The sequence below is a fragment of the Leptonychotes weddellii genome, chromosome 3, assembly GCF_054177405.1.
Source record: "Leptonychotes weddellii isolate Sample4059 chromosome 3, ASM5417740v2, whole genome shotgun sequence".
Taxonomy (NCBI): Eukaryota; Metazoa; Chordata; class Mammalia; order Carnivora; family Phocidae; genus Leptonychotes; species Leptonychotes weddellii.
In genome coordinates this window covers 120,483,156-120,502,633 of record NC_138371.1, presented here as the reverse complement: position 1 = coordinate 120,502,633, position 19,478 = coordinate 120,483,156, and the positions used below count along the sequence as shown (strand labels likewise).

Genomic DNA, 19,478 nt, shown 5'->3' with positions numbered 1-19,478 from the left:
CTATCGGTCTTAATGTTTTGATTTTAGATGAAAATTGATTCCCTTGGCAATTTTTTTTTCTTTTAGGTTATTATGGTACATTCTTTTTTATTTTTCCAGTGTAGTATCCTCTTATTTTTTTATGTATAGTTGAATAAAAACAGCTATATAATGCAATTAACATTCCCAAATGGTGGGACAGAAACTTTTCTGACTTTAAGCTCCAATTCAGTGTTCCCCTGTTGTGGGCATACAATTCCAAAGCATCTGAGTTTCGTCATTAAAACAAATAAAACTAGGACCAGGAGGGCGCCTGGGTGGCTCAGTTGGTTAAGCGGCTGCCTTCGGCTCAGGTCATGATCCTGGAGTCCTGGGATCGAGTCCCGCATCAGGCTCCCTGCTCGGCAGGGAGTCTGCTTCTCCCTCTGACCCTCCTCCCTCTCATGCTCTCTGTCTCTCATTCTCTCTGTCTCAAATAAATAAATAAATAAATAAAATCTTTAAAAAAAAAAAAAACTAGGACCAGGAGTCTGTGATTGAAGGTAATTCAGTCAGTTTTTGATTTGCAGAAATCTACCTTAAAACACCTTGCACATGTAGATGGTAGAGGACTCCTGCCATTCTGGAAATAGTGGACAGCTTTGGCCACACTGAGTTTACCAGCTCTCACGGTTTTTGACTGGCTTTAACAAAAGAGAAGGAGTGGATGGATGGACCATAGATTTTTTTTTTTTTAAAGAAGGTGAAGGGATGTTAGAGATTATTTAGACAGATCTCATTTTAAAAGTGAAGAACTGTGGTCTCAGAGAGTAGATGAGTTATTCAAGGTCACCCATCCTAGCTAAGAGCTTAAGTGAGTCTCTAAGGCCGGATAAGGCTGGAATTTTAACTCTGGTCAGTTTGACTGTAAAACTACCATAGCTGTTACTAATTTTTTTTCCTTATACTCTCCATTCTATTTCTTTCAGAGGATTATATTCGTTATGCACATGGTCTGATATCTGATTATATCCCTAAAGAATTAAGTGATGACTTATCAAAATATTTAAAGTAAGTATCGTTCATCTTTAGTCACAATTAGAAAGTACCTTGGTGCTTCTTGGTTTCCCAGCAATAGGTTCCTTAATGACTTTATCACATCACTGTTTCTGATAAATTATTCTTGAGTTACCTCCTAGACTATGGTTTGAAGGTGATTTTTAATAGACACTGATTTATTGGAACAAATTGATTTGGTGGATACTGATTGCAGAAACTGATGAGTATTAGGACTGGAATTATGGGTTGGTATGATTTTAGAGTGTTAACATTATACTATTTTTTTCTCCAGTTAGACTTCACTAATGTGAAGATCATTTTAGGAGAAATAAAGATTAGAAGAAACAAGAGATGGAATGTAGAATATTTTTTTAAAGATTTTTTTTTTTTAATTTGAGAGAGAGAGAGAGCAAGAGTGGGGGATGGGGGAGGTGGAGGGAAGGGACAGAAGGAGAGGGAGAAGCAGACTCCCCGCTGAGCAAGGATCCCAATGAGGGACTCAATCCCAGGACCCTGGGATCATGACCAGAGCCAAAGGCAGACACTTAAATGACTGAGCCACCCAGGCACCCCTAGAATATTTTTGAAAGTTACATTTAAAGGTTTTGTACCATTTTCACTGTCATTAGATGTTTGCCAAGTACCTTTATTATGCCCAGCACTTGGAACTCAAAGGATAAAACATAATCTATGTCTGAGGGTAGAAAATGGGTTTAAGAATGATTTGCTCTGTGTTATTATATCCTTCATAAAGATATTTAATATAATATAAAGACTTTACCTTAGGCTGAAAAGAATATGTTTCTTTTCTAGATTTTAGCAACTATTCTTAAGATTTTATGAGTGTGATAATAGCGTTTCCAGATTCTTATAATAGCTTTCTCCTCTGATACATGAAGATAAAGTGACTTCTTAAGAGATACATAGTTGCTGTTTTTAGCAAATTGCATAGGTCTTTAAAAAACAATTAGTGAAAAAAGAAAAACAATTAGTGGAAACTGGTGGAAATTGATAACCCTATCTTTCTGTTCAATATTTCCCTGGGTTTCTCAGTGCCTGTTTGTCTCATTCGAGACCTATGTCTTTGTACTCCCATTATTTTTTAGAATCTTTTCTCCTCAGAAGTGATTAGCTTTTGATTAAAGGTTCCCGGAGGAAGATATGTCATTTAAACTTCTCTTTAATTGAAGAAAAGTCAAGTTTGTCTGACTTTTTGTCAACAGTTAAAATAATTTTCACTTTTAAATATATGCTGGATTCCACTCTATGTTAATTAAATTGTATTTAAATTAAAAAAAATATATGCTGGATTCGTCATTTATGAAGGAAAAAATACTACAACGCCAAAATGTAAATTTATAGAGGCTGAAGAAAAGCAGTTCCATTGCAACAAATAAGTTCTAATTTACTTTTTAGTTCAGACAATTCCAATGTGAAGAAAATGTAGATTTCTTCATTTAGAGAAATGTCATTCTTTACACTGAGGTGATAGTCCAGGAGGACACATGGAGGAGAAGCTAGTCCATGAAAGTAGCACTTGCTAAGTCCTCAGTTGGCCCAGTCTCTCTGTTTGCTTGTCTATGAAAAACCATAACTATGATTCTTATTTTTTATTCCATAGGCTTCCGAAACCTTCAGCGTCATTGCCAAACCCTCCATCAAAGGTAAGGAGCTGTTACTAAGATATCTTTGGGGGACTTGGAAAGACAGTACATTTTTACCACATAGGTTTAGTGTGTTCTAGTCCATTTTAAAGCATACTAAATCCTCCTTGGGTGGAGTGATGTTATGTGGATTAAAGATTGTAATGAGCTCTCCATCGGTAATTTTTATTTTTGTAGATTTTACCTGAATGATAAAAAAAACACTGTGAAAACCAGATAAGAGTTGGTTGTAGCCAGACACCTACCTAAAAGTCTCATAGATATATAATTAAAATTCGGCCTTCTTAAGTTAGCCAGGTCCTGCAATTAACTTTATTAATCATCAGGAATACTCAACGTATAACTAAAACTCATTTGGCCAGATCTAATTGTTACTGGCGCAGAGGTGAACAGGTGAACAGATTTTTGCAACACAAAGAATCCCTTTGAGCAAGGATAGCCAAACTTTTTTTTTTTCCTGTGCTTGGAATGATCAACGCAACTTGTGTATTGCAAAAACCCCTTCCTCTTCCGGATGTTCTCAAACTGCCACCCACAGCTCCTCGGCTTCGTGGGCTGCAGCTTGTTTTTGTCTCCCAGATACAGAGAGTGGGGAAGCCAGCCATAAACCACACCTGATGGCAAATCGCGGCATCCCTCAATCCAGGCCTGATCTCAGACAAGTGAGCGCTGCTCAGAGGCAGGGAAATAAACCAGCTCGTCAGTGAGGTCATTCTCTTGCCGACAGAATAATGGATGCCTTGAGAATGGAAAGTGGATGTTAAAGAATTTTCCTCTTTCCCTGCCTTCAAGGTGGCCAACATGCTTGGGGCTTTTTTTGTATCATGTCCTGTTTGGAGGTGGTGGTGGTTCCAGAAGCACTCATTACTTTGACTTATGAGAAGGACAGAAAATTTCAAGTGCATCAACCTTAGCTGTGGGCCATTTTCAGCAGGCTGTCAAAGGAGGGCCATCCTTTTCCCTTAGGAGGAATAGCACTGGGCAGAGGTCAGTTGCTGTAAGACCCAAGGTCATTCTAGGTCAGACCCATACTTCTCCCAGTCTAGTAGTTCATCTCTGACAGTAGCTCTAGGGAATAGAGGCATGATTGCCTTGCTGGAACTAAGACGATGGGCATATGTGTTCCTCTCTTACTTTTCTGCTTCCAAAAACGAAGCATCTTTCTTTCTTCCAAATATCTGTCTTCCTTAGGAACTTAGAGATCATTCATGAATGAAGGTTTTGGCCTTTGATACCATCCGGGGTAATGCATTTCCTACGTTAACTTTTAACCCGGTTTTCTGTTTGCCTATGTTAATTTCCAAACTTTAAATCGTTTGTGATGTCATCGTGTATGATTTAGGTCAGGGGTCGGCAGGCTTATCCTGTAAAGGCCAGCTTGTGACTGTTTGAGTCCTCACAAGGCAGATGGTCTCTGTCACAGCTCCTCAGCTCTGCTGTGGTAGCTCAGAGACCGCCACAGACGATTCATAAACGGATGCGGGCGGCTGTGTTCCAGCAAAACTTCATTTATAAAAACAGGCGGCCGGCGGGGCTGGGCCCGTGGGCAGTTTGCCAAGCCCTGATTTGGATCTCACAATCCTGTTTCTCCTAAATCTCAGCCTCATCTCCTGGATTGTTTAGTTGCTGTTCGAGGTCTCCTGGTCTATTATATCTTGCTGGGGCTCTAGTGTATGGAGTGCAAACTGCACTGGATGATGTACCACACTTTAAACAAGTTTAGGATAACATCTTCTGCTAGCCTTCTTGTCTGTGTCCCAGATTTGATTGACTTTTACAGTAATATGGTTGATGGTTTTCAGGAAATCCATTCCAGTGGTCATTAGGTATCTTTGTATCTGTTTGTAATGATAGTATAAAACCTGTCATCTTTAATGTGTTTTGCATTATTTCCTTACTATCACATTTGCCTGTGTCGAAGCTCAGCTTCCAACCCTTGCCCCCTCCCATCGTTGTAATTTATCGCTGTCAGCTGGCAGAACTGAGTGCAGTCAGTGGATTGGAGATACTCTTGAGTTCCTTCTTGCAGATCATCTGTAAGAATAAGACCCGTCCTAGCATTAATTCCTGTGGTACTCTGCTGTTTGTTCTTCTCCTTCCAGAACTGTACCCATTCAGTCATAGCCTTTGATACTGTCTTTCTGAGCCCTTTTTCTGTTTGTTCTGAAACATCCCCTGACATCTGTAGCGATTTGGTCTTTTTTTTTTTTTTTTAAGTAGGCAGAGCCCAAAGCGGGCCTTAAACACACAACCCTGAGATAGAGACCTGAGCTGAGATCAAGAGTCCGACCCTTAACCGACTGAGCCACCCAGGCGCCCCTGTTTGGTCTTTTAAATAACAACAATTCAAATAAGTGTAACAGTTGTGATTCTTTCAAACATATTCAGCATGTGCTGTGAGTAACATTAGAAAAAGTTCAGTGCAGAGGCCCACCACAATAATTTTATTTTTTACGAGCACTAATTACTGGTGTCCTGTTTGATAGGAGCCATTAAAACACCTGAGCAAGTCCATCATCTTATTAACCACTGCATATTTATGAAGAAGCACTTTTCATCTTAAGCTCTTGCCTTGAACATTTTTTCGTTTGACTTACCTGCAAAAAGTGAATATGCCCAAGTGTTTATAATGACACCTAAAGTAGGACATTTTGCCACAGAGGAGAGCAAACCATCTTATAACTTTAAGCTTTTTGCAATTTGAGACAATTACAGCCTTAATCGTTATTACCTGTGAGTTCCACTCTCCTGGTTGAAGATACTTTTCTAGCAAAAATATGCATCACCTAAATGCCCTTTACTGATCTTAATTTTTAAGTAGAAACATATTCTTAAGGAAATTGCTTATATACATACTGTGCTGGTAGTAGTTCGTTCGTGATAAGCTAGTCTTTTTCTTTTGAAGATTCATTTGCTAGAGATTGCTGGGTGACCAAGAGAAGGTGATGCCACATGATGTTATGTATTTCCAGGATGCCCCCCTGTTTTTTTACAGCGAAGAATTTCAGGACACGTTGTTTTACCTCGTTGGGTTTTATACATGTGCCGTGGCATCTTTTAACACTAACTGTACAGCTCTTTGCTTAACAAACTCTGGGGTAGGAAGAGGGAAGCTGGGAATAAATCTGCATTTCCTGAGGAAGATCCACACTGGGTCTTTCAACCCTGGTGTCTCCACAAAGAACTTGAAGATCTGCAAAAATCCAAGTTGTGGTCACGTGCAGTCAATTCTCTGTGTTAAATATCAAGACTTATCTGCCCTGTTATGTGCCTTTTACATAGTAAATGTGTCACAATTCCTTCCATAATGTGAACATTAAAGCCACAGTCTAGCTCTTGACAAGGTTCCCACGTTCATTGGTGCAGAATGCTCATGTGAAAGGTAAAAACATGAAGTAAAGGTGGACTTAGTTATATTGGGCCTCATGGAAAGAACACTTGAACAGAAATGGAGCTCTCACACCTTGTCCTCTGCTAAGTGGGCTTAAGTCATTTGTTTAATCTCTCTGTGCTTCCTTCTCCTTCTGGCTGCTTGCCTTACAAGGTTGTCCTTGTGTGGACAAAATGAGATAGTTGAATTGAAAGGAGGTAAGAACATGAAGCGATACAAAAATGGTAATAACAGAATAATGTTGTGCCTTATTCCTAAATGGACATTACACCCCCAGCCCAGAAGGTGAATGAAGTGGGGGTTCTAGCTGGATACCTGGCCCCTTAAAGGAAATTCTTGTCTTTGACTTCTGTGCCTGCCTTCACCCCCTTAGACTGTCCTGGAAGTCCGCAGTCGTCCAGATGCCTCCCAGTCCTGGTACATACAAAGTATGTGATCAGTACCACTAGACTGCCCACCAGGCTGGGTCATGGACTCACCCTATCATATACCCCCATCACCGAGGCTGCTTCCCAGAAGGTATATGTGGCTTCATTCTCCCAGATAATTGGCAAAATGCAGAGTAAGCCCCCTTTGCAGGGTCTGCTGTTCCATTTGGCCTTGATGCGGGTCCAAATTGACCCCATTGTTTTTTTAAAAATGGATTGATGTGTCGAGGTGACATTTGACATCACTTCACTGCTCTAACATTGCAGAAAGTAAAGTTATCTGATGAGCCTGTAGAAGCAAAAGAAGATTACACTAAGTTTAACAGGAAAGATTGGAAGACTGAAAAGGTATGTGTGTCCAGCTGTAGTAGTACATTCCTGGATTCAGTAGGTGATCCTGCATGAGGACATCCAGGAATGATTTCATGCTTGATGGTGATTTTTAACCATGAAGGATTATTAACTTGCATTTCTGTGACTCAGTAATTCAAAATTGTGAATGACAATGAATATGTCAAGCCAGGAAGACTTTTTATGAACCAAGCAAGGCAATATACTTAGCCAGAGCATGCCTACACTTTGCCATCTATATTTAGAGCAGGGGTGGGGGCACAGAGGGAGGGAGCCTCCACAGGTCATTTTTTGTCAACTCTACTGCCTGGAAGCTTCCCAGAATTTATGATGATGATAATAATTATTAATAACCCTACCATTCAGCAATCACCCCAACAAATATTTTCATAACCTTTCTTACAAAGTTTTATATAATACATACATTATAAATACATACATAGCTTTTAAAATTGGCATTTTAATATATTTACAGTTTGGGGTTCTATGCTCTTCATTTAGCACTATATTGTGAAAATGTTCTCATGTCATTAGGCATTCTTTGACAAATTATTAATGGTTTCATGATATTCAATCATTTGTATTATTTTATTTCACCATATGGAATATAATCTATTTAGTCATTCCCCTATTTTTGGACACATAGGTTACTTCTGCTTTTTTCATTCTTTGTTTTAATGAGGTGATAAACATTTATAGTCTGTATCTCTGATTATTTCATTAGACACAATTTAGAACTAAGAGTAAGGGCTTAGAAAACATGAGCTCTTTCCATGATTATTGAGAGAATATATATATGTGTGTGTGTGTGTATATGATTGTGATTTTATCATCTATACTGTATCATACATAATAATATATGATTTTATCATATATATGATATACATCAGATATAATCATATATATGATTATGTGTGTGTGTATATATACACACACATATATATATAAAATGCTTTCCAAAAATGTAGAAATTTGAATTCCCAACCGTTATTGCTGCAAGATTGCTCATCTTGCTTTCTTGACAACACTGAATATTATTTTTATTCTTGAAAATTTTTGACTGTCTAATTACAGTACATTTCTTTGGTGAGAAAGGTTAGTTGTTTTTCCAAATGCTTATTGTCCATTTGCATTTTTGGACATCGTCAGTTCATGCCCCTTGCCTGTTTTTTGTATTGGGATAGTAGTGTTTTTCTTGTTGATTTTTAAGAGCTTATTCTAGATTAGGAATTATTAACACTTCACGACATATAGGGTGCAAATAATTTTCTAATTTGTGTTTAGCCTTTTCATTCGATTTTTTAAACAGTTTTAAGTTTTTCTGAGGATTAAATGTAGGAATTGGTTTTCCTTGTGACTTTCTCATTATTTTTATGCTTGCCCATCCCAAGATAAACTCACTTCCTCTTAGATTTTAACATTTACCCCCCCTTAGCATTTAATGTTTTTTATAAATTTTATTCTTTGATCTATATGGAATTTATCTGGGCATGTGACGTCAGGGGATAAATCCCAGTTGAGATTTGGCAAGATGGCTAGTTATCTCTATGGCTTCTGTAAGCAGGGATGTTTTTGAGTTTCTCTGGGAGAACTAATTCTGCCCCACCCTTGTAACTGCCGCTTTTTGTTGTATCTACTTGGGCACAGCCCCAGGGAAATAAGGGGTTGGACCAGGATGTCAGTTAAATACAGGGGATAACTTGTTTCAAAGAGACTGTCACTTTTCACCATCCAGTCAAAAAACAAGCCTCCTAAAATGTAAGCGACAGAATGTGAGAAGCAAGATTTCCAGGATCATATACTGTGCCCTTTAAAGGTTCTTTGGCAGTGACTGTCTCACAGTCTCAGGGAGACGTCATTTTTTTTCCTTTGCTGAGTCCCATCATGTTTGCTTCTGCTGGAGAAGTTGAGATGCGCTGAAGTAGAATCAGCTGCTATTTACCTTCTAGTAGTGATAGTTCCAGGACACGGCACAAAACCAAACCAAAGCAAAACAAACAAACAGAAAAAACAGTGACCAGGAAGAGAGAGGAATTTCAAAGGCAGAGTTACTTGAAGTCAGCTTTTTGAAAAGGATTTCTTTGTTGGAGGAAAACCAGGGCAGTTATCCTGCTGGCCCCGATGCTCTACAGTACAAGTTATTTTTTTAATATAATGGTGTTGTCCTTGGTTTCCCATAGAGCCTATGAATAAAATGCAACAGTCCATTGTGGTGAATTATTCATCACGCAGTAATACTAGGCTGGAATTCCTCCTCTGACAATCACTGCCTGAGTCAGCTCCTTTATTGGTGTTATTGTACTTAATATACCCTCCAGAATTACTCCCCCAAAGTAAACCGTTGGTTGTAACATTCCACTCCTTAGAAGGCAGCGATTTTTTTCTCCTGCCTCTTTTACCAGATTTTGTGTCTTAGATCCGAATTCTGAATGGAAATCAGAATTAAAAAAAAAATAATAATAATAATCAATCCCTTATGAAGCATGTTAACAGCAAATACTTCTCTTCATGAACTTTGAGACAAGCATGGTCTTGTTTGATTTGCATGTATGATTTATAAAGGTTACATTTGTAACAGTTTTTCTCTTATTTTCCTTAACAGAAAAATAGCAAAATGACTGCAGCTCAGAAGGCTTTGGCTAAAGTTGACAAGAGTGGAATGAAAAGTATTGATTCCTTTTTTGCTACAAAAAATAAAAAAAAAATTGGAAAGATCTGAAACTTTGAAAATGAAATCTAGCAAGAATATTTGCCTGTTACATGTTCCATATTTGTCCTTCCCCCACACCACTGTGCTTCCTGACCCTTAGTTACCAAAAAAAAAAAAAAAAGGAGGGCAATTTGCAGAGTCGAACATTTCTTGGTATTTGATTTTTGTGTTTCTGAACAAAATGTAGGAAAGTCATTGTGTAACTTTCATGGCCTGTGGTCTTCAGACTCTTGTTTGGCATCATGAAAAGTAATCAAGAGAATAGAGTTAACCTCTAGCTAGCATCCCAGTTTCCTCAATAAACTGACATGTGACAGTATTTGAGTGTATGCCTATTCTTCTATGCCATTCTGCCACATGGTAGCAACAGCAACATGGTTTCCAGCGTATGGACAGAAATCCGATTACAGCGATCAGAGAAACCACTACTTTTTAAAAGCCTTGAGCTTTTGATAAATCTTTTGTTGAATATTTTCTGTTCTATGAATCTGCGTTTGTTGTAGAAAATAGAGAAAGGTATTAAATTAAAATTGTAATCTCCAACTTGACATTACCCGGAGATCCTATGGCACATGTTCTTATAATAATAATTTTTTTAAGGAATTATAATAGTAATTGTATCATCTTCTTTCTTGGCAACATCATTTTGTGAGTCTTTTCCCAGGCTACTAAAGTAGGCTTCATAAATATGCTTTTTTAATGATGGTCATTTTTAATTCTTTGGATATGTGATTATTTAATGACCATGACCCCATTGTGGACATTTAGATGGCTTACAAATGTTCACTGTTTGAAGAATCAGATTACAAGTAAATGTTTGCTCATATCTTTTATTGCTCCCTTAGAATGGATTTTAGATGTGGGCTTCCCAGTTTATAACTGAATTTTCCAAATACATATTTGTGGGAAGATCTTTCACAGAAAGTATACAGAATCTTACACTGGAACAAAGAGTGGTCTCAGTTCTTCTCTTATTCACTGCCACCTTGTGAGCTTTGAATGTGAGCTTTGCAAATAAGTGGGGGAAAAAAGCATTTTATTGTGGTTTTAATTCACATTTCCCTGATTAATAATATTGAACATTTTTTTCACATTTATTTAACCATTCATCATCTTATAGAGCATTATCTGTGTATGTCTTCTGTTAAATTGTGGGAGTGTCAGTATTTTTCTTATGGACTCTAAAGATACTCTGTGACTTAAAGACATTAATTTTTGTCCATTGTAAACTTTTTCTTGGTCTGTAAATTGTCTTTAATTTTGTATATGATTTTTTTGTCATGCAGATGTTTTTGGGTTTTATGTAGACATATATATGTAGACATATATATATGTACACACACATATATATATATAAATGGTAACATACCACTATATAGAGAGAGACATATATATCTATATATAAACTTTTCCTTTACATTGATGTTATACTTAGGTGCTTCCCTTTGCAGGAAAGTTAACCAGTCACTTCTTTTCTTCTCATTTTTTAATAATTTTTTGTTTTATATTTAATTACTTAAATCATCTGCAGAATTTGTATTTAAATATGTTGTGAGATAAAGCTCTAATTTGATTGTTTTCTCACCTGTTGATTTTTCCATTAGATCTGTACAATTATTTTGTCAGGTTCTAAGAGTAAGTTCCAAGGGAATTTTTTATTGAGCTTTTGTTAGACACATAAATTATTCGGGGGAAAAACAGCCATGTTTATAAAATTCCTTTTTGTTATTCAGGAATATAGTATTTCTCTATATTTGCTAAAATCCTAACCATACCTTTCACTAACATTTGCTTCTTCATCTTCATATAGGTACTTCTTTTTAGGCATATTTCTAGGTATTTTTGTTGCTATTAATGAAATCTATTTTTTAGATCTTCTAACTGGCTATTTTGTGGTAAAATTTTACATTTTTATATATTTACCTTTTAAATAACCAATTTACTGAACTATTAATTTAATTTTTTATTATATTCATATTGGGGTTTGATGCATAAATTATAATAATCTTCAAAAAATGTGTTCAATTCTAATAGTTATACCTCTTTTGTATCTTTTATATCCTGGGTGAGATATATCTTTTATAACATGGTGAGAATACCTGGAACAGTGTTGAAGAGTATTAATAGTAGTCAATCGGTCTGATTTGTGATTTGATTAATGTATGTTACCATTAATTCTGACACTAGCTGTTGTTAATATGATAAAGAATATCTATTTTTGATATTTCCTTTCATACTTATTTTCCTTAAAGTTTTAATTAGTAATTGGTGTTGGTTGGTATCAAATATGTTTCTGACACCTCTTGAGATGACAAGGGAGTCTTTATCACTGTTGAACTGTATTTGAGTTCCTATAATAACCCTTACCTGACATTATATAAAGAATACCACAGTGTATGCTTCTGGGTTAGCCATGTGAAATCTAGTTGTTAATTAGTTTTTCTGGGCTTTTACTTAGAATTTTTGCATCTGTATTCAAAAGCAATATTGCTATTAGGTTTCAGTGTTAGAATTATGCTACCTTCCCATCTTGACCAGTGTTCTGGAAGGAATAATTTTGCATTGGAATATTCTATTATTGGACCATATTAAAGAAAACGGTAAAACTGTCTAGCACTGAGACTTCTTTTTCGTTATTGTTACAGTCTTCAATCTGGAAGAATTTCTCACCTGGTCTTTGTCTTACTTGACCTTGACATTACTTAAGAGTACAGGCCAGTTACTCGGTAAATGTTCCGCACTTTGAGTTTGCCTAATGTTTCCTCTTGATTAGATTCGAGCAATACCTATGGGCGCCCACAGACGTAACAATGTGTCTTTCTCAGTGCACCATCTCAGTAATAGTGTGACCCACTACCAGTGATGTTCACTTTGATTAAGGTGGTGGTAACCTTTGTTACAGGTTTATCCACTGCAGAGTTACTACTTTTTTCTTTGTAATTAATAGGCAATTTGTGGGAAATACTCTGGGACTTTTAGGTATACTATTCCTCATCAAAAATTCACCCACAAGGTTTAGAATCGACTGGTGATTTTTCTAACTCCTTCATTTCTTCTGTATTCTTTTATATTTAGCTGGCATTTTTTTTTAGGAGGAATAGCTTTCCTGTCTCTACTTATTTATTCATTTATGAACTTATATCAGTATGGACTTGTAGATTTTGTATTTTGTATTTTGTCCAGTGGGTTTCTTCTTCTGTGACAGGGTATTCCAGGCTCTTGTACTCTTTCTGCCCAGGCTGTGAATCAGCCTTTCTCCTAAAAAGCCAGAGTTCCTGTTCATGGAGAGTGATATTCAGAAACCAAAATCTAGGCACAAGATGTGCTCAATCCTTCTATCGATCAATGTGTGTAGTTTTTGTAGATTTCTCTCCTAATCCCAGTTCACCGAGTTTTGTCAGAAATGGATATGAATTTTGTCACATATTTTTTCCTCATTTATTGAGATGATCATGTCATTTTCCTTTAATAATGGATTATCTTTTAATATCTGAAGTATAATGGTTGATTTTTGAAAGTTAAAATAACATTACATTCCTGGGATAAACCCTACTTGGTCTATAGTGTATTATTCTTTTCATATACAGTATTGTGTTTTACTTCTTAATATTTTGTTAAAGATTTTTGTTATCTCTGTTCATGAAGGATGTTGGTCTGTGGTTTTCCTTACTTGTAATAATTCTGTCTGTTTTGGTATCAGAGCAAAACTGACCTCAGAAAATGAATTGAGAAATATCTTCTCATCACCTATTTTCTGGAAGAGTTTATATGAGATTAGTAATTGTTTCTTCCTTTTATATTGGACAGAATTCAACAAATGAAGCCATTTGGGCCTGGAATTTTCTTTCTAGGAAAGTTTTTAATTACTGATTCAATTTCTATAATAGATATAGAGCTATTCTAATTTTCTTTTGCATGTGTGTGTGCCAGTTTTAGTAATTTATGTCTTTTAAGAAATGTGTTTGTTTCGTCTGTGTTGTCAAATCTATTGGCATAACTTGTTTCTCATATCTTTATTATCTTTTTTATATCTGTGGATCTGTAGTTGTTTTCTTTTTTCATACCTGATTGATCATGTGTATCTTTTTTGTTTTCTTGGTTAATCCAGCTAAAAATTTTTTAACTTCTTTGATCCTGTCAGAGAATCATTGTCTTGTGGCTCATGTTATTTCTGATGAGACATCTGTGATAATTTTTTTATTTCTTCTACTTTATATTAAATGGTGTCCCCTCTCCTCCCTGGCTTCTTTTAAGATTTTTTTCTTTATTATTAGTTTTCAGCAAGTTGATTATGATGTGTTGATGTGGTTTTCTTTGTGTTAACTTGTTTGTGGGTCTATTGAGCTTCTTGAATCTTTGAGTTTGTAATTTTCATCAAATTTGGAAAATTTCTGGCCAGTGTTTCTTTAAATATTTTTCTGCTTTTTTCTGCTCACCCCCTCAGCTTCTAGGACTTCATTTACATGTATGTTAGACCACTTGATAATAGCCCACCCATCCTTTAACTGAGTTTCTAGGTTTGGTTTTGTTTTATGTTCATGTTAGACAGTTTTCTTGTTATATTTTCAAGTTTACTTTGTCTTGTAGTGTTTCATCTTCCATTAAGCTCAGCTAGTGAATTTTTATTTCAAATATGGGAATTTTCAGTTCTAGATGCTCTATTTGGTTCTTTTTTTTGTCTTTCCATTTCTCTCATTGTGTTTTCTTTAAATACTTCATTACTGTCCCTGTCTACTGGTTGCATCATCTCTGTCACTTCTGGGTCTCTTTCTCTTTCTTTCTTTTTTCTTTATTTTTTATCTTGAAATAATTTTAGACATACAGAAAAGTTGCAAAAACAGTAGAGTTTACTTATACTTTTCACCCAGCTTTCTCTAATGTTAACACCTGACGTAACCAAAGTATAATTACCAAGCCCAGGAAATTTACAACAATGCAACACTATTAACCAATCTACTACCTTATTTGAGTTTCACCTGTTTTTACATTAATGTTGTTTTTCTATTCCAGAATCCAGTCCATCATTACACATTGTATTTAGTTGTCATATCTCTTCTGTTTTTTCTAATGTTTGAGCCTCTCAGTCTTCCTTTGTCTTTCAAACTTTTGAGAATACTGGTCAGTTATTTTGTAAAAATGCCCCTCAGTTTTTGAAACTATGCTAATATCCTGTTTCTCATGTGATCATTTCATAATACTAATAGTGATTCTGATAACAACACACACTGTATAACATTTACATAGTACTGTTCTGAGCACTTTGCTCTACGTATAAGTCCTTTATTCCCCACAACAGCCAGAGTTGCAGGGCTGGGTGCCCTAGCAGTCAGGATAGGGACAGCCAGCCCAAAGGGCTTGCTTAAATCCCTCGGCCCTTCACTTCTCTTTACTTACATTGTTATCTTTTTGATGAATGTGCTGATTTGGGGTAAGCTTCAAAAAATTTCTGCAAACTATAAAAACACTTATGTACACACACAAGAGCCTCCATCGTTTTTGTCAAACCATACATATTTCTGAAACGGATCTCGGATTGCCAACATTCTTTTCTTTTTTATGTCTGGTTTATCTTCAATTTAAATTTTCCCTGTACTCTGGCTCTCAGGCTCTCTCATCTTTCAAGGTTTGTACTTCTCTGGTTCTGCACTCCCAGAGAGATTCTCCTCCATCAGGTTTAATGTGGATGTCAAGTGGAATTGTGTTTTGTTAGTTTGGGTGTTTGTAGTGTGCTACAGCCCATTCCCAGGATCATATTTCTCTTACTAGGAGACTTAGCAAGACACAAAGGCAATTTGGAAGTGAGAAACTAAAAAGTATCCATTTACTTAACCAAATGTACAGTGTTGCTTTTGTTACATGCAAATTTATGACAATATCAGTAAACAGATAAATGACCAACCATGTTTCAAACTAAACTAAGAAGGTTACTTTTAAAAAGTAAAAGTAATTGGACTAAAAAGACCAATTAATTTAAAGTAGCTGGATTATTACTATCCCTGGTTGTAGTCCCGGTCCTGCCTTAAGTCTCTGGGCCCAGGAACAAATCACTAGCTTTGCTGGCCCACAGTCCTGTCTTTCCTGTGAAATGAGACTAGATCATTGAGTACTTTTATGTCCTTCCCTGCATTTGCTGCTGCATGGGGAGCCTTATCTCCTTTATACCCATGAGGAAATGCTGTAGAGTTAGTATCCATCCAGTGCTTACCATGCATCAGGCAGTCCTCTCAATTCTTTAGTTGGCTTATCTTATCTCTTTCCCTAGGAGAAAGTCTGGAAGGAAATCCGCCAACATGCTCATTCTGGCTCTTGAGGTGTTCCTGGCATATATTTGTCTCTTTTCTTCATTTTCCATAGATTACATTAACTTGCAGTAAAAAGAAATGTGAAGAGCACAGTTATTGGGAAGTAATAACAAAAGCTGACCAAGTGCTTTGCAGGTTTTAAGCACTTTTCACATGAATTTATGTGATTAATCCTTCTAGAGACAGTATGGCACCATTGGTGTTATTTCCCCATTTTACAGTTGAAAAAGCCCAAGGTCACACAGCTAATAAAGAGCTGAGCCAGAAGGTCAACTCAGGACCTCAGACTCCCAGACTTTCTACACCAAACTCCCTCTCCCCAGAGGAACTGACTTCCGTTACACCCTGGGAAGTCATGCCAACACTAGATTTGAAGGATAGTCTCCACACATGGTTAGGACTGACTTTCTCTGCGATTAAAGGTGATGTAACTTGACTAGACACTTTGTATCACATATGTCCTCCCAAATAGCCCTCTCTCCAGACTAACCCAAGCTTTGGAGAGCTCCAGAGTTAGCTGCACTGAGCAGTCGGACCTCTTCGTGGAAGACAGAGAGCTCCCAGGCCAGGATGGGAAGGGCACTGGTATTTTCTTAGTGTCTGTGGAAGATGTCCACAGGGTTTGACTCGTCTGAATAATGGGAAGACATGACAGGATTTATACACCTTTCATAGGCTGGGATTTATACACTCCTCAGGGTCATTAGACTGACAAAGAGGTTTCCTACCTTATGTTTAATAGTCCTTTACAGGTTCCGCAGCATCCACTTGTCAGTAGCTACACTGATCTTCACAGCTACCCCCTGAGGTAGCCCGGAAAGGGGGTGTGCCCCTGGTCCACTCTGGTGAAAAGTAGGTGCCGCAGACCGAAAATAGCGGAGTCCACTGCTGCCCTTCTATCCTCAAGCCTGGGCCTCTTTCCTTTCTGCTGACTGACCTCAGCTTCTTATTCATACCATTGTGTGTGTAGCTTTATGACCGTTTTCCCATCATGAGTCTGTTTTAATTGTGAATTTTATTTTAAGGAAGGAAAAATCAGATTTACTGTGCTTCATTGTCTTGCTCTATTCCAAATGAATTCTGCTGGTCAGTTTATCCTCGGCAGTGGTGGGCCAGAATTTGACTAAAGCTTCTACTCATCTGGTGTATTTCCATGCCAGACTTTTAATTCAGCTGCCAGCTTTTTAGCATTTACTGTACTTTTGTTAATAAATGTTACTTTGATGGTCTCACATGAATCAAGCCTATTTGAGAGGGAGGGATCACCAAATATGATTTATAGAGGAATTGACTTCATAGATGTTCAAAGAATTGTTACCTTACACATGTGTTTTAATCAGAATATGTATATAATTAAAGTTAGTCATGTGATTCTTTAAAAAAATTATATTTTATTTATTTATTTGACAGAGAGAGAGGGAACACAAGCAGGGGGAGTGGGAGAGGGAGAAGCAGGCTTCCTGCCGAGCAGGGAGCCCGATGCGGGGCTCGATCCCAGGACCCTGGGATCATGACCTTAGCTGAAGGCAGACGCTTAACGACTGAGCCACCCAGGCACCCTGTTTCATTCTTTCAAAAGAAAAAAAGCCAAGGGACAAGCTCAGATTCATGTATTCCTCTTAAGAACTTATACTGAGCACCTGCTACATGCCAAATGTTCTAGGCACTAGAAATGCAGCTGTCAACATGGCCCACAAAACACCTGCCTTCAAGAAGTTTCTGCTCTAGGAGCAGGCGGGAGGGGGCATGTCACACATGGTGCCAGGGCTATGGAAGAGGCTGAACAGAGGGTGACAGAGTCCTTCGGAGGCAGGTGGTTAGGGAAGGTCTAACCTCAACCTGTCCACATTATGGCATAGAAATCTGATTTCCATCAACTTAAAAAAAATTTTTTTTGAAGACATAATAGCTGCAGAATAAATTATGTTTGACCTTGTACGCAGTCAGAAACCAGCATGTTGCCATTAAACGTGTTCAGAGGCATTCTTCAGAGAGCTATTAGGGGCCACTACTGCCTCCAGCTGGTCTACATTTATCTATTTTTTATACGTTGGCCTCCTACTTTTTGAAAAAAAAAAAATAGATCTGCCTTTCAAAAGAAAAGGAAAAGGAAACGAGTAGAAAGAGGGTTTAAGAATTTTTGTCTTAGAACCCTGTTTTCATGTGTTTTTATATTTTGGGTGTTCTTCTAAAATGATGGTGTGCATTCCATAAATTTGGGTGACCTTAAGATTTTGTATTTCACTCCCTCTGAACAGTGGAAAGAAAATATGCTTCCTATGCACCCACGCTCCTCCAGGAGACCAATATTAGCCCCAGGATGAGCTCAGGGAGGGAGGCTGGCCACAGCAGGAACCCCGCCCCTTATCTGAGGTCTTCCCTCAGAAGCAAAAGTGTAAGGCTGCCCTTTCTCAGAACTAAAACATCCCACCTTGCTTTTTTGTTCTAGAAGGTGCAGATAGTGCTTGGGGTTTGAGGTGACTGCTTCCGCTCACCAGAATACAACATATGTTTTCCTTTTCTCTCTAGGTGGCAGCACAAAGACAGAAAAGGGGCAAGTGACAGCAGGTCCAACGCAAAGCTTGGCTGCTTCTTCTATAACTTAAGACACTCTCAAGGGGCTAAGACTTTTTCTTCTGCACCGTCTAGAAATTCTGCAAATGCCGAAAAGTATACTTTAAAGAACTAACCCCTAACAATCTATTTCTTTAACACCACTAGTGCATTTGGGTAATGGCCTTTTGCGCTGGAGGCGACTCCGTCGTGGAACTTGAATGCACCCCCAGAGGGTCCACAGTCTGAGAACTCAAGCCACATCACCCCTCGGACCCCGGCCTTTCTCCCATTGTACAGTATAGTGATTCTGATTTCAAAACAGTGGGAGGAGAAGGTGCATGGTGAAATTGGGGTCCTTTCTAAAACCTGCCCACGTTGGCCTGTGTCCTCTCCTGGGGCTAGCTAGCGTGGTGTAGGTACATGTGTGCTGACTACCAGTACTTGATTCCACACTAAAAGCTTTGACGAGCCAACTTCCTACCCTGACTTCAAAGAAAAAAGAAAAAGCCTGACTTTTCTGTACTCCTTATCAGTTTGGCAACTACTAAGTTAAAATGATAACTGAACATGTGCATTTTACAATCTGCTGGAGTTATAAACACTGATTCATTTTTAAAAGAAGTCTAATATGTGTATTATTATTATTTTTTAGAGTGAGGGCATAAGACATGGGGGGAAAGTTGAAAGTAGAGGCCAAAAAGTAATTTAGTGGGGAATTCTGATGCACAGTTGAATACGTTTTAGGGGGGTAGTGGAGGGATTTGTGCAAAAATACCCAGAGATTTGAGCTGGCTCATCCACGTGACACACAAGAGGAATAGGGTAGAAGCCACTCAGTCATCTTCCTGCATTCACACGGGACCCCAAACCTCTTCTTCAAGAAACAACTTTGTTTCTTACTCTCTGATTCCACCAGGTAAGTAGAACCTGGTTCTAGAAAGTGCTCTGTAATTTTTGCCACACCTCCCTTCACATATAGAAATTTGCATTACCTTTGAAGGACTTTTAATATTCCTGTAGTTGATGCTCTGTAGTTGATACGTGAACCCTCCTCTTCAG

At 37.7% G+C, this 19,478-nt stretch overlaps 1 protein-coding gene across 6 annotated transcripts in view; it reads left to right on the top strand.

Moving 5' to 3' along the window:
• The window catches only part of RNASEH2B (ribonuclease H2 subunit B), a 69,378-nt gene extending 50,338 nt beyond the window's left edge, over window positions 1-19,040 (top strand). For 4 of the 6 annotated variants that reach the window (XM_081814896.1, XM_081814893.1, XM_081814897.1 and 1 more), the window contains 4 exons: window positions 948-1,029; window positions 2,639-2,681; window positions 6,768-6,848; window positions 9,454-9,880. In XM_081814896.1, coding sequence (XP_081671022.1) covers window positions 948-1,029; window positions 2,639-2,681; window positions 6,768-6,848; window positions 9,454-9,570 — 323 coding nt within the window. In that variant the 3' untranslated portion in view covers window positions 9,571-9,880. Of the gene's footprint in view, window positions 1-947; window positions 1,030-2,638; window positions 2,682-6,767; window positions 6,849-9,453; window positions 9,881-18,392 lie in introns of those variants that run through there. The other 2 variants (XM_081814898.1, XM_081814899.1) reach the window with 2 other exon arrangements.
• Window positions 19,041-19,478: the final 438 nt, after the last annotated feature.